The 15,179-nt window shown below is 41.0% G+C and overlaps 1 protein-coding gene across 1 annotated transcript in view; it reads right to left on the bottom strand.

Moving 5' to 3' along the window:
• The window catches only part of COG7 (component of oligomeric golgi complex 7), an 89,898-nt gene that overhangs the window by 60,666 nt on the left and 14,053 nt on the right, over window positions 1–15,179 (bottom strand). The window contains exons 5-6 of the mRNA XM_068968792.1: window positions 2,623–2,705; window positions 1,311–1,433 (exon numbers count right to left, since the gene is read on the bottom strand). Of these exons, the coding sequence (XP_068824893.1) occupies window positions 1,311–1,433; window positions 2,623–2,705 (206 nt within the window). The remainder of the gene's footprint in view (window positions 1–1,310; window positions 1,434–2,622; window positions 2,706–15,179) is intronic.

The following is a 15,179-nucleotide window of genomic DNA, read 5'->3' as shown; positions in this document are numbered from 1 at the left end:
AAATTAGCATAAACTTGTATCTTACAGGGACTTCCCAGCTGGCTCAGTGGTAAAGAACCCACCTGTCAATGTAGGAGACACAAGAGACCAAGAGACAAGGGTTCGATCCCTTGGTTGGAAAGACCCCTTGGAGTAGAAGTGGCAACCCACTCCAGTATTCTTACCTGGAATTTTCCATGGACAGAGGAGCCTGGCGGGCTACAGTCCACACAGTCGCAAAGAGTCAGACAGGACTGAGCATGCACACAAGGACACACATCACATCTTACAAAACTTGGGGTGAGGCCTGAATAGAAGTGTGAGAAGTCGAAGTCCTTTTACTCAGACACTGAGTGGCATCTGTACATATGCGCATGAACTGTTGTACTCCTCCTGATAGAAGCAGCAGACAAGGACACAGAAATGAGTGTGGATGGACAGGGTCACTGAAAACTGACAATGACATAAAAACCATGAAACTTCCACAGGGGGTTGTTTTTTGTTTTGCTTGTTTTTTTTTTTTTAAAAGACTGAACGGTTCAAGAAGAAAGAAACAAGGATGGAGAAGACTGCTTCAACGATCTTGAGCGACGTGACCCTGTATGAGGAATCATCTCCAACCACCATCAAGTTCATGCCTGCGAATGACTGACCAGCACTTGAAGGGTGATTCACAATGAATTTTGAAAAAAATATAATAAGCCACACCATGAACAGGCCCAGTCAGTCATTACTCAGACAAAAAAAGAAGATCCAGGGCACTTCCTGGCACGAAGACGTGGGACCAGTGATTTATACCCTTTAAGGCTGAATATTCAAGAAGGTAAAGGATGGAAAGTTCCTGAAAGTCAACGAAATGCAGTTCCTCTGCCTCACCTCTGCCCTAAGTCAGAGGGCACCTTTAAAACTCTATACTGCTCCTGTAACTCCTGGTGTATTGTGAAAACAAGGGAAACTCACTTTAGACCAGGAAAATTTTACCCCAAGTTAAGATAAAAAGGTCTGGTTCACTCAAGCACAACCTGACTAAGGGCCTCCTGCTTTTAGATCAGAAGATAACGGCCTCCAGGAATTCCATGGGCTGCCTGGCTGAACAACAAGCAACACTGTCACATTAGATCCTATTTAAGATACAGATAAGAGCGATAAGAAGAGTTTGAATGGAGACCTGAAGCTTTGCCTGCCTTGGGTTTCAAAGCTTATCTTTTAACCCTTCTGGTGACGGCAGCATAAGGGGAAGTTCTTCACGCGGAGCTGAGGGTGTCAAGGTCATTAGCCTCTCCCTTGGCACCACGGGCTCTGTCCTCCCGAAAACCCAGATGAGCTGTTACCTGCGAAGCCCACTGGATTTGTGTGTGCCAAGCACCGAGCAAGGCGTCGTACAGTCCAGCGAGCTGCCGGTCCAGGGGCAGGTCGGTTTGGCACAGCTCCTGCCAGGCCGCTAAAAGCTGCACCTGTGGAGGCAGAAGAAATGAGGCCTTACTGGGTCCGCCAGGATACACTGCCTGCTGCCCTCCTGCCCCCCGACCTCGGCAAGAGATCCACCACTGCCCACTCTCCTGGGCAAGCAGGTACCCACGGATGACCGCTGGCTTAAAAAAAGGCAGAAAAGGGACTTCCCTGGTGGTCCAGCGGTTAGGAATCCACCTTCCAATGGAGGGGATGTGGGTTCAGTCCTTGGTTGGGGACCTTATATCCCACGTGCCATGGGGCAACTAAGCCCATGGGTCATAATGAAGACCCCACATGCTGCAACCAAGATCCAATGCAGCCAAATAAATAAATGAATAATTTTTTCAAAAGGCAGGAGAAACACCTGCTCTGTTGTCATCTAGAGCTTGAATCTGTTGCCCTCTAAGTGATCCTTTCTCCTTTTATCTTTCTCCCAAAGCATGCCAATGTACTCAGCATGCCCCCATTCTTCTGAATAGACCTCAGGGGTGGCCATGAAGATGTATTTTAGCTTCATGTCCTAACTCCACTGCTTAAAAGACATGTGAGCATTGGATTTGCAGGAATTAAGTTAGCCCAGGAAGCTGTCAAGATTTTCAGCAAACTAATCTCAACAAACCTAGACAGCAGATAAAATTCTCAAGGTTTACTGAAAGCATAATAAACCTTATGATGAGAATCTCCCTTAAAAGGCAAAAATGTGGCGGCTTAGTCGTTAAGTCATGTCTGACTCTTGCAACCCTATGGACTGTATAGCCTGCCAGGCTCCTCTGTTCATGGGATTCTCCAGGCAAGAATACTGCAGTGGGTTCCCATTTCCTTCTCCAGGGCCTCTTTCCCATCCAGGAATCAAACCTGGGTCTCCTGCATTGCAGGCAGATTCTTTAGTGATTAAGCTTTAAAGGAATCTCAAAACACAAAAATGGGAAAAACTAAAAACTCCTCCATTGTAAAGGAAATCCAGCTACAAAAACAAAGGCTGAAAACCAATGACTCTTTTTCCCAACTTACAATTAAATGAATCCAGAGGCTGGACCAAGGGCACCCCCTACTGGCTAATTAAAAGAAAAAAGCCAGAAAGCATGGAGGCAAACATTTTTACCTTTAAGCAAGAATCTGAGATTTGAAACTGGGACTCCATGGCCCGGTTCTACAAACATTCCACAGGGGCAATCACTCACAGCTTCTCACCTTGTGGCACTTGTAGTAGTATGCAAGAAGTTGGGGCATCCGGTCAATTTCACTAAAAACCTTCACAAACATTTTGGACTGATCTAAAGAAAAACAACGGAAAATGGAAAATGTGTACATACTGTTACTAAGTTTTCAGTTGCAGCCAAGAGCAAGAATTCAGCAGGATAAATGTGGATTAATTGTGAAGTTTCTACCTAGACAATGAATTAACTCATGCGTTGAGATCAAAAACGTGAAAAACAAGTAAAATTAAGGGTAGAACACGTGACTCAACGAGATACCACAAGCCCTGGTTTGTTGAGAACAGTGCATCAGTAAGCGTCACTGAACTTTTCTGGTGGTCTGGTGGCTAAGAATCCACCTGCCAATGCAGAGGACATGGGTTCCATCCCTGGTCTGGCAGGATTCCACATGCCATGGGGCAACTAAGCCTGTGTACCTTAGAGCCCATGCTCTGCGACTAGAGAAGTCACCGCAATGAGAAGCCTGCACGCCACAACTAGAGGATAGCTCCCACTTGCCGCAACTAGAGAAAGCCCAGGCGCAGCAATGAAGATCCATTGCAGTCAAAAATACAGAGATAAAAATTTAAAAAACAACACAACCTTGCTCATTTAAAGAAACAAAAAAAAAGGGCATCATTGATAGAGCTCAGGTTATACAACAGCAAAGCAAACCTCTCATGTGGAAAAATGAATGGAATGGAAAAATGAATTAGAATCAGGGCTGGCACTAGGGGCTGGGGCTGAGCTCTCACTCTGCAGGTTGTACAAGGGCAGGATGAGTATCTCCTTCAACTTGGTGTTTTTGGCATCTCACCTGCCTCACCTCGTCCTGGCCCTGACTAGAGCCGTAAAATGTCAGGGGTAAAAAGTTGTCTAAAATAACCATCAACCAACCACATCGGGGTGAGGAAACTGCAGCCCAGAGAACTTCAGCTGCCTGCAGGTCAACAGCAGGACCGCTGATGGAGGGACAGGCTGAACCGTACGCTGCTGCTGCTACTTAACCACTTCCGACCTACAACAACAGGCATTTCATGGGACCCAAGCTAGTATTCACAGGATCTAAAAATTACTGGCACGAGCAGACCTTCTGACAGGTGCCAGGAAGAAATCATGCTCTTTGCTGCTCCAGGGCCTCTGTACTTCCTGTGTCTGGATGCTCTGCTGGCCCTCCCTCTGTGGGGAGGGAACAACAGAAAACAGGTACATACTGTTACCAGGTTTTCTGTTGCAGCCAAGAGCAAGAATTCAGCAGGATGAATGCAGATTAATTGTGAGCTAATATTCAGAAGTTCCTACCCAGACAATGAATCAACTCATGTGTGGAGATCACACACGTGAAAAACAAGTCAAGTTAAGGGTAGAACATGTGACTCAATCGGATACCACAAGCCCTGGCTTGTTGAGAACACTGTTAGCAACTGACAGTGTGTGTGCATCCATCTGTGCTACGTTGCTTCAGTCGTGTCTGACTCTTGTGGCCCCGTGGACTGTAGCTCACCAGGCTCCCCTGTCCACAGAGTTCTCCAGACAAGAATACTAAAGAGGGTTGCCACGCCGTCCTCCAGGGGATCTTTCCAACCCAGGGATCAAACCCACGTCTCTTGTGTCCCCTGCATTGGCAGGTGGATTCTTTACCACTAGAGCCACCCAGGAAGCCCCAACTGACTGTAAGTATGAAGGAGAAACTGCCCGCAATCCTATCATTCCTGTTAAACACTGTCATCATTTTAGTGGACTGTCAAAAAAAATATTTTTAGAAAGAAAATGCTACAATGAGCACTGGTCTAAATATATAATCCAATGTTAAGAAATTTCTACCCAACAGAGTAGAATTTGTTATTTCTTGAAACAAATAATAAAGCAGAATTGGCCAACAGAAAATCCATTTAGCAAAAGCACTGTAAAACCTTAAAATTAACAATATGTGGGTCTTTTGCCCTTATAAAGGGGAAGCCCGTGGCTCAGATGGCAAGGAGTCTGTCTGCATTGCGGGAAACCTGGGTTCAATCCCTGAGTTGGGAAGATCCCCCGGAGAAGGAAATGGCAACCCATTCCAGTATTCTTGCCTGAGAAATCCCATGGATGGAGGAGCCTGGCGGGCTACAAGTCCACAAGGTGGCAAAGAGCTAGACACGACTGAGTGACTTCACGACTTCACTTTCTTTCTTTCTTTGCCCTTACAGAGGAATCCAAGTTTTCAAGATCAATACATTAAACAGACAAATTTGTAAACCTGAGTTTAACAAGTTCCTGATTTGAACAACAGAGAGAAAAAGAAAGTCTGCTTTGGCAACCAGAGGAATTCTAGGCTCTTAGCACATAACCAATTCAATTCAAAAAGACCAGTGAGCACCTGCTGGCAGGGGCCCCTGCCAGGTCTCTTTGTGGACCTGACATTCTAGCCACCCCACATCTACTGTCCTTCTTCTAAAAGAACCATAGTCTTCATAGCAGCTGGACTAGTTTGCATTCCCATCAACAGTGCAACAAGATTCCCTTTTTTCTGCACCCTCTCCAGCATTTATTGTTTGTAGACTTTTTGATAGCAGCCATTCTGACTGGCGTGAGATGGTACCTCACTGTAGTTTTGATTTGCATTTCTCTGATAATGAGTGATGTTGAGCATCTTTTCATGTGTTTGTTAGCCATCTGTATGTCTTCTTTGGAGAAATGTCTGTTTTGTTCTTTGGCCCATTTTTTTGATTGGGTTGTTTATTTTTCTGGTATTGAGCTATATGAGCTGCTTGTATATTTTTGAGATTAATTCTTTGTCAGTTGCTTCATTTGCTATTATTTTCTCCCATTCTGAAGGCTCTTTTCAGCTTGCTTATAGTTTCCTTCATTGTGCAAAAGCTTTTAAGTTTAATTAGGTCCCATTTGTTTATTTTTGCTTTTATTTCCATTACTCAAGGAGGTGGGTCACAGAGGATCCTGCTGTGATTTCTGTCAGAGTGTTTTCCCTACGTTTTCCTCTAGGAGTTTTACCGTTTCTGGTCTTACATTTAGATCTTCAATCCATTTTGAGTTTATTTTTGGGTATGGTGTTAGAAAGTGTTCTAGTTTCCCTCTTTTACAAAAAGTGGTTGACCAGTTTTCCTGGCACCACTTGTTAAAGAGATTGCCTTTCCTCCATTGTATATTCTTGCCTCCTTTGTCAAAAATAAGGTGTCCATAGGTGTGTGGATTTATCTCTGGGCTTTCTATTTTGTTCCATTGATCTATATTTCTGTCTTTGTGCCAGTACCATACTGTCTTGATGACTGTAGCTTTGTAGTATAGTCTGAAGTCAGGCAGGTTGATTCCTCCAGTTCCACTCTTCTTTCTCAAGATTGCTTAGGCTATTTGAGGTTTTTTGTATTTCCATACAAATTGTGAAATTATTTGATTCTGTGAAAAATACTGTTGGTAGCTTGATAGGGATTGTACTGAATCTATAGATTGTTTTGGGTAGTACACTCATTTTCACTATATTGATTCTTACAATCCATGAACATGGTATATTTCTCCATCTATTTGTGTCCTCTTTGATTTCTTTCATGAGTGTCTTATAGTTTTCTATATATAGGTCTTTTGTTTAGGTAGATTTATTCCTAAGTATTTTATTCTTTTGTTGCAATGGTGAATGGAATTGTTTCCTCAATTTCTCTTTCTGTTTTCTCATTGTTAGTGTATAGGAATGCAAGGGATATCTGTATATTAATTTTATATCCTGCAACTTTACTATATTCATTGATTAGCTCTAGTAATTTTCTGGTGGTGTCTTTAGGGTTTTCTATGTAGAGGATCATGTCATCTGCAAACAGTGAGAGTTTTACTTCCTCTTTTCCAATCTGGATTCTTTTTATTTCTTTTTCTTCCCTGATTATTGTGGCTAAACTTTCAAAACTATGTTGAACAGCAGTGGTGAGAGTGGGCACCCTTGTCTTGTTCCTGACTTTAGAGAAAATGCTTTCAATTTTTCATCATTGAGGATAATGTTTGCTGTGGGTTTATCATATATGGCTTTTATTATGTTGAGGTATGTTCCTTCCATGCCTGCTTTCTGGAAGGTTTTTTATCATAAATGGATGCTGAATTTTGTCAAAAGCTTTCTCTGCCTCTATTGAGATAATCAAAAGGTTTTTATCTTTTAATTTGTTAATGTGTTGTATCACATTGATTGATTTGCAAATATAGAAGAATCGAAGAATCCTTGCATCCCTGGGATAAAGCCCACTTGATCATGATGTATGATCTTTTAAATAAATTGTTTGATTCTGTTTGCTAGTATTTTGTTGAGGATTTTATAATCTACGTTCATCAGTGATATTGGCCTATAGTTTTCTTTTTTTGTGGCATCTTTGTCTGGTTTTGGAATTAGGGTGATGGTGGCCTCATAGAATGAGTATGGCAGTTTACCTTCCTCTGTAATTTTCTGGAAGAGTTTAAGTTGAATAGGTGTTCAACTCAATAGCTCTTCTCTAAATTTTTGGTAGAATTCACCTGTGAAGCCATCTGGTCCTGGGCTTTTGTTTGTTGGAAGATTTTTTATTACAGTTTCGATTTCTGTGCTTGTGATGGGTCTGTTATGATTTTCTATTTCTTCCTGGTTCAGTTTTGGAAGGTTATACTTTTCTAAGAATTCATCCATTTCTTCCAAGTTGTTCATTTTATTGTCATATAGTTGCTGATAGTAGTCTCTATTGATTCTTTGCATTTCTGTGTTATCTGTTGTGATTTCTCCAATTTCATTTCTAATTTTGTTGATTTGATTCTTCTCCCTTTTTTTCTTGATGAGTCTGGCTAATCGTTTGTCTATCTTCTCAAAGAACCAGCTTTTAGTTTTGTTGACTTTTGCTATAGTCTCCTTTGTTTCTTTTTCATTTATTTCTGCCCTAATTTTTATGATTTCTTTCCTTCTATTAGCCCTAGGGTTCTTCATTTCTTCTTTTTCTAGTTGTTTTAGGTGTAAAGCTAGGTTATTTATTTTATTTTTCTCTTGTTTCTTGAGGTAAGCTTGTACTGCTATGAACCCTCCGCTTGGCACTGCTTTTACTGAATCCCGTAGGTTTTGAATTGTTGTGTTTTCATTTTCATTTGTTTCTATGCATATTTTGACAGCCACTATGGAGGACAGTGTGGAGATGCCTTAAAAAACTGGAAATAGAACTGCCATACAACCCAGCAATCCCACTGCTGGGCACACATATGGAAGAAACCAGAACTGAAAGACACACGTGTACCCCAATGTTCATCACAGCACTGTTTACAAGAGCTAGGACATGGAAACAACCTAGATGTTCATCGGCAGATGAATGGATAAGAAAGCTGTGGTACATATACACAGTGGAATATTACTCAGCTACTAAAAAGAATGCATTTGAATCAGTTCTAATAAAGTAGACGGAACCAGAGCCTATTATACAGAGTGAAGTAAGTCAGAAAGAAAAACACCAATACAGTACATTAACACATTTATATGGAATTTAGAAAGATGGTAATGAATGACCCTATACGTGACACAGCAAAAGCGACCCAGAGACAAAGAACAGACTTTTGGACTCTGTGGGAGAAGGTGAGGGTGGGATGATTGGAGAGAATAGCATTGAAACATGTATATTACCATATGTGAAACAGACCGCCAGTCCAGGTTCAATGCACGAGGCAGAGCGCTCAGGGCTGGTGCACCTGGCATGACCCTGAGGGATGGGATGGGGAAGGAGAGGGGAGGGGGGTCAGGATGGGGACACATGTACACCCATGGCTGATTCATGTCAATGTATGGCAAAAACCACTACAATATTGTAAAGTAATTAGCCTCCAATTAAAATAAATAAATAAATTTTTAAAAAAAGAAACAACTATGGTCTTCCTCTGGGGAACGATATCCCTGCCTCCCATTCTCCTAAGATCTAAATGTTTCCAGTGGAACAACTCCACCCGCAGCTCTGGGATGATACTCAGGCCTGGCCAACCAGGGTCTTGAGTCCACATAATCAAAGTAACTGACTCAGAGGTGCCAAAGCTGCATGTGAAACAAGATCAAGATTAATCCTGACACCCCTTCTTGAACTGCCTGAAAGGAGGCCTAGAACTGCAATGGCCACCACCCAAAGAATGTGCCTGCAAGTAAAGCCAACACATAGGAAGACAGAGCCAAGAAACGCCAAGAGAGAGACTCTGGGTTCTAAAGACATAGTTTGTGCTCCTGAATCAAGCCAGGCCTGCAGCAAGTTTATCCCTGAACTTCTCAGTTCCATAAACCAATACAATCTCTTTTTCCTTTAAGCCACTTTGAAATAGGTTTTCATCACTTGATACCAAGAGAATCTCATACTGATGCAGGTATCATGTGAATAAAATATTCACGCAGTCCCCAAGTCTCTACCTCACGTACCCAAAGTGTAATAATATATGGTAAATGGGTTACCATTTCACATCAGTAATTGACTTTTAATTATAAACAAACAGTAGAAAAACCTTATGGCACCAATAGGAAGCAACCTGGACACTGACATTAAAAAGCAAAGAGTCCCCCAAAATTCGTTTATTGTTGCTTCTGCAAATGATTTTGCATGCTATTTAAACATAAGAAAGTACTTTTCACATAGGCTATATGTCATAATTACATGTTAAATAAAATAAATATATAGAAATTATGCTCTTAAATCTCTTCCTAAAATAGTTCTCCCACTATATCAGTCTGCAGAACTTATCCCACCCCACCCCCATTTCTGCCTAGGTGTAAACAGCAAGCACCACCCTTCTAGGCATGTGCTGAGAGCTGTCCTTCACTTCTCCCACTCTCTGATGCTCATTTTTCCTGGAGAAAGAGGATACCTGGTTGAATGTACAGGCAAATATAAACAGCAGCAAGGATAATATCTAAGCCCTTTGAAATGCAGAGTAGGTAGTAACACTGAGACAAAGTCACTGTGGATAAGCTAGTCTACTTTTCATTCACAGAACTTCCAAAGCTTCTCCATTTATGCAAGCTCACTTATAATCTCAAGGCAACCGCATGAGGTAAGACACTGAAATAAGTAAGTTCGTCGAGATCACACAACTAGAAGGGCCCAGATATGTCTTGGCCAGGTTCCTGAGACATCATCTAACTCCTATGACTTGTCCAGATTGACAACTGACAGAAACAAGACTTTAAATCTGAGCACCAGTAAAGAATCCTGGGATTTGCATGTCCAGAGCAGAGGCAGCATTCCAAAAGGAGAGTTTCTGGGGAACAGGGGGTACTTGAAACAAAGCATTATCCCCAAGAACCCAATTGGAAAAAAACAGGGAGTATGGAGGGCTGGAAGAATGAGAAGGGGATAAAAAGGTGATCAGAAATTTCAGGATAAACATGAAGCTGAGCAGGAAAGGGAACGAAATCATAGTACCTGGGCTTGACTCAGCAAAAATTAATAATTTATAAAGTTGTGATAATATAAATATTATTTACTGATTCAATTAAAATAAGGAGACAGGAGGATAATGGGAAAGAGAAAGAGGAGTGGTATGAAAGCTAAATCCTTAGCTGGAACAACAGAAGTCAACAGACAATGGCTAAAATTGAAACATGAAGAAATAAACTAATACATTTATCATGCAGAAAGATAAAGTAAAAGACCACAGAAAAACAGCTCTAAAAGTGGTGGCCTTCTTGGATAAGGACTAGGTAGAGAAAGAAGATGTTACTTTTCCCTTTTAGACCTTTCAGTACTACTTAATTTTTCAGCCCTGTAGGTGATGGGAAAACATTTAACTAAATTCAAGAAAGTAGAAGAGAAAGTGTTAGTCACTCAGTCGTGTCTAACTCTTTGCAACCCTATGGAGCCTGCCAGGCTCCTCTATCCATGGAATTCTCCAGGCAAGAATACTAGAGTGGGTTGCCATTCCCTTCTCCAGGGGATCTTCCTGACCCAGGGGTTGAAGCCAGGTTTCCGGCCCTGCAGGCACATTCTTTACTGTCTGAGCCACCAGGGAAGCCCAAATTCAAGAATAAAACCCAACTAACTTATGTGTGGGCCTGGGCTTCCAAAATGTATTGACAGTTTAGTTAAATCTGCTGAGCTGCACAGCTTTTTGGAAATGAAGCACCTCTCATTCCAAGAGAGTGCTCAGGAGTTCTTTACTGGCCTCTTGGAATTATTCCCTTTAGGCTGCTAAGGGCTACAAGTCTTGAATGAGAGGTTCCAGAGAAAGAGGAAGCAATATTCCCTGGAGGCCTCCTCTGGATCAGGAGCTGCACGCACGCCTGTCTTGTTTAATCCTCCCAAGAACATAGTGCGTATTCTACACTCATTTCACTGAGCAGGAAGTGGCGGTCTCTGCTAATATGCGGCGGCCCAAAGATTTGAAACTAGGTCTGCCCATCTCCAAATTAAGGAGTTTCTATTGAGGGAATGATTTCATTGCTGCTGACAATTTATTAGTCCTTCCATTCTTGCCACATTCCTCAGCAGACTAATAAATTGCCAGAAGCAATGAAGTCATTCCCTCAACAGAAGCTCCTTAATTTGTTCAAGGCAAACTATGCTCTGTCCCCACCTTCCTTTCCAGCCTCACCTTTGACCATTTCCCAATGTTCATTCCACTAAAATGGGTTTAATTGTTACTCCCTAAACAGAGCCTGAATTTTCTCCTTTCTATACCATCCAAATATACATTATTCCTTCTGCCCTAAATGCTTTTCCTCACCTATCAAATCCCTATATCCCTGAGAAAAAGCTCATGCTATATTGCTAAAGGGAGCAAAAAAGATACAAAATTGCCTATACTCAATGTATGTACTTTCCTTAAAAGATTTATGTACACAAAGGAAAAAAAAACTGGAAAAAATACTAATGGTCAAAAAATGTTTCAGTAATAATAGTAAAGGGACTTCCCTAGTGGTCCAGTGGTTAAGACTCTGTGCTTCCACTGTAGGAGGCGAGAGTTTGATCCCTGGTCAGGGAACTAAGATCCCACATGCCACAGGGCACAGCCAAAAAATAAATTAATTTAAAAAAATTTTTTAATTAAAAAAAATACTAGCAGTCATCTCTGGGTGGTGAGTTTACTGATATATCATTTTCTTTTTTACATTTTTCTCTACTTTTTCAAATTTTAATAACTTGCATATGTATTATTTTATAATCAGAAGCAATTTAAATTTTTAAAAATTCATCCCTTTCAAGGTTCTGTGCATATACTAGCTCTTTCATAAAAGCTTCCTCAATTTTCCTTCGTCTTGGGGAGGCCTAAGACAGTTTTCACATTGCATTATGTAATAAAATTATCTGTGTACTTGTTTTCTCCCAGCCTCACCCTCAACCAAGGTATAAAGTCCTTGAAGGACAGCAGTCTTTTTCATTTTTGTATTCCCTGCCATTACTCATGTAATTAATATTTTAAACACTATTTACAAGTTAGTAATCCCTCTGAAAACTCCTACTCTGATTATATTAGACAGGAACTAAGCAAACAAACTAAACTCCTAGAACTTCATATATTTAATGGTTTGAGGAATAAGAAAATTATCTGGTAAACACCAGCATTCAACAGATAGCAATGGACTCTATGGGTCTAATATCAAGTACTTTCTTATATTTTTCGCTAAGGGCAGAGGAAGTGCTAAACACAACACTTGGTTCCAGGTCTACTGATGAAAAAACATACAGTTTCAGTGGCCTCCCATGCATGCAGCATCTCTAGCTCCCATCTGCCCCCTTCTGGGCAAAACACAGATGCCACAGCCTTAGAATAAAATGTAAAAGAAAGAATGGGGGAAAAAACCCTGGGCTATCAGGTGCAAAACCTCTTTATACCTGTTCTGTTTTCCTCCATTTCTTGTAAGTCCAATAAACTGCTGAGAAGGAAAAGCTGTAATAGCAACCACTGTGGATATAACTCAGCTAAACTCCAGAGACTAGACAGTAGTTCTCATTGTAATGGGCAGGACTCCATGAGTTTAAAAATAACTATGTGCTTTTAAAATGCTTATTATTTTCATAAGATCACGTAGATAAATGAATATCCCTGCCATATGTAAAGTTAGGCTCCAAAAAGTTGCTTCAATTTATGTAATGAATCCACTAGTTTATAAAATGAATGAGGCATGTATACTTGAAGATTGTGGGTATTATGTCGGGGATGTACTAATTTATCAGATTTCCCTCTAAAAACTGTTAGATAAAGAAGCACCTTTGCCTTCTTGGAAAGATAATTGATTAAAGAGCATATTACTTTTGTGGCAGGAAAAAACCCTTCCCGACGTTCACCAAAATTAACCACCAAAGAAAAACACAGTTCATCCATCTGTGTTGATGCCAGGAAAACATCCATACTACACACTTCAGAGAATACCAATCAGATATTCAATCATTTTGGCCAACGAGTGGGTATGCTGGGAAAAACTGGACATTAGCATGGAGCACCAGGGGCCAAGGAGGCCTGGGCAGGCAGGAGAGGGTCTGCTTCCACCCCAGCTAGGCCGTGGGACAACTGCAGGACCCATTTCCCCCTTCTGAATCAGCATCCTGCCTACAAACAGCAGAATCTAGAATCAACCCTGATTCAAACTTGTGAATGAAAGCTGTCAAATACAGCTTACTCCAAAACCAAAGCCTGTGATCCTGATCCACAGGGCATTCTTCAAACCTGATTCCAGCACCAAGTAGCCAATTCACACAGAAGGAAAGGAAAAAAACTTAAAATTCATGGAGTCCCAGTCCCCACTCCTACTTCACTAATCCCCTATCAAATGGATGCATACCCCAACCACACAAGTGAGCTCCGTGGTCAACAGCTGCACCAAATTCACTAGAAAACATGAGGAATAAAACTGCCAGATGGTGATTTTCCAAAGGTCCAGCTCTCGTCCTGGAATCATGCTAATGAAGAGAAGATGCAAAATAAAGAATTGACAAATGGGGAGGACATGGAATGAAGAGGCTGGAGAAGAGTCCTGAATCCATTCTCTTTGGGCACATCAGAGAATGTAGCCTTTAAATCAAGGGCAAGAGGAAAGCTTTCAATTAAGTCCAGGTAAACAAGGAGGCTTGATCCTGGGAAGAAAAGCTATGACAAACCTAGACAGTGTATTAAAAAGCAGATACATCACTTTGCCAACAAAGGTCCACCTAGTCAAACCTACGTTTTCCAGTAATCATGCACAGATGTGAGAGTTGGACCATAATGAAGGCTGAATGCCAAAGAACGGATGCTTTTGAACTGTGGTGCCCTAAAAGACTCTTGAGAGTCGCTTGGACTCCGAGATCAAACTAGTCAATCCCAAAGGAAATTAACCCTGAATATTCATTGGAAGGACTGATACTGAAGCTGAAGCTCCAATACTTTGGCCACCTGATGCAAACAGCTGACTCATTGGAAGACCCTGATGCTGGGAAAGACTGAGGGCAGAAGGAGAAGGGTATCACAGAGGATGAGATGGCTGGATGGCATCACCGACTCAATGGACATGAGTTTAAACAAACTCTGGGAGATAGTGAAGGACAGGGAAGGCTGGTGTACTATAGTCCATAGGGTTGCAAAGAGCTGGACACAACTAAGCGACCAAACAACAGCAAAACACGGAGGGGCTTCCATGGAGATCCCACGCTCATTATTTTTCAGTGAAACAGTGGACCCAGAAAAAAAGCACCCACATACAAATATGAATAAATAGAAATAAATACAAACAAAAAAAATTCTACCATGTGACCTTTGCAAAAGCACCACAGGGGGTAAAAAAAAGAAAAGGAACAGAGCTTGCAGAAGGTGCATTCAGAGAGCACATTAAGACAACCAGAGAGAAGATAAAAAAGAAGCAGGGACTTAAACAAACATCACAAGCCAGTTAGACCTAACAAACAATACATCCAACAATGGCAGAATACGCATTCTGAAGTACTCATAAAACACTCTCCAGGACAGACCATATCATAGGCCACAAAACCAGTCTTGCTAAATTTCTAAAGACTACAGTCATATAAATCATCTAATATCTTTTCTGATCACCATGGAATAAAACTGAAAATCAACTAAAAAAAAGAAAACTGAAAAATTCACAAATAATGTGGACTCCAAAACAACAAATGAGTCAAAAAGATACCACAAGAGAAATTTTAAAAATGACGAAAACAAAAACCTAACAGACCAGAACTTAGGAGATGCCACAAAAGCAATCCTAAGAGTTAGTTTATAGCTGTACATGCTTACGTTAAAAAAGAAGAAAGATCTCAAATCAACAACCTAAACTCTAATCTTACAAAACTAGGGGGAAGAAAGCTAAACCCAAAGTTAGTAAAAGGGAAGCAATAATAAAGAGCAAAAATAAGTAAAACAGAGAATATCAGAAACAAAACATTAAAATCAATGAAACGAAGGGTTGAAAAAAGTCTTTGAAAAAGTGAACAAAATTGACATACCTTTACTTAGGTTCACCAAGGAAAAGGAAGAGGACTCAAATAAATAAAATCAGAAATGAAAGGGAGGACATCACTACCAATTTTACTAAAGGTAACAGAATTATGAGAAAGTACTATGGATAATTATATGCTAACAAATTGGATACACTAGGTAAAATGA

The sequence above is a fragment of the Capricornis sumatraensis genome, chromosome 3, assembly GCF_032405125.1.
Source record: "Capricornis sumatraensis isolate serow.1 chromosome 3, serow.2, whole genome shotgun sequence".
NCBI lineage: Eukaryota > Metazoa > Chordata > Mammalia > Artiodactyla > Bovidae > Capricornis > Capricornis sumatraensis.
The sequence above is the reverse complement of the archived record's forward strand: the minus strand, read 5'-3'. Positions and strand labels throughout refer to the sequence as shown.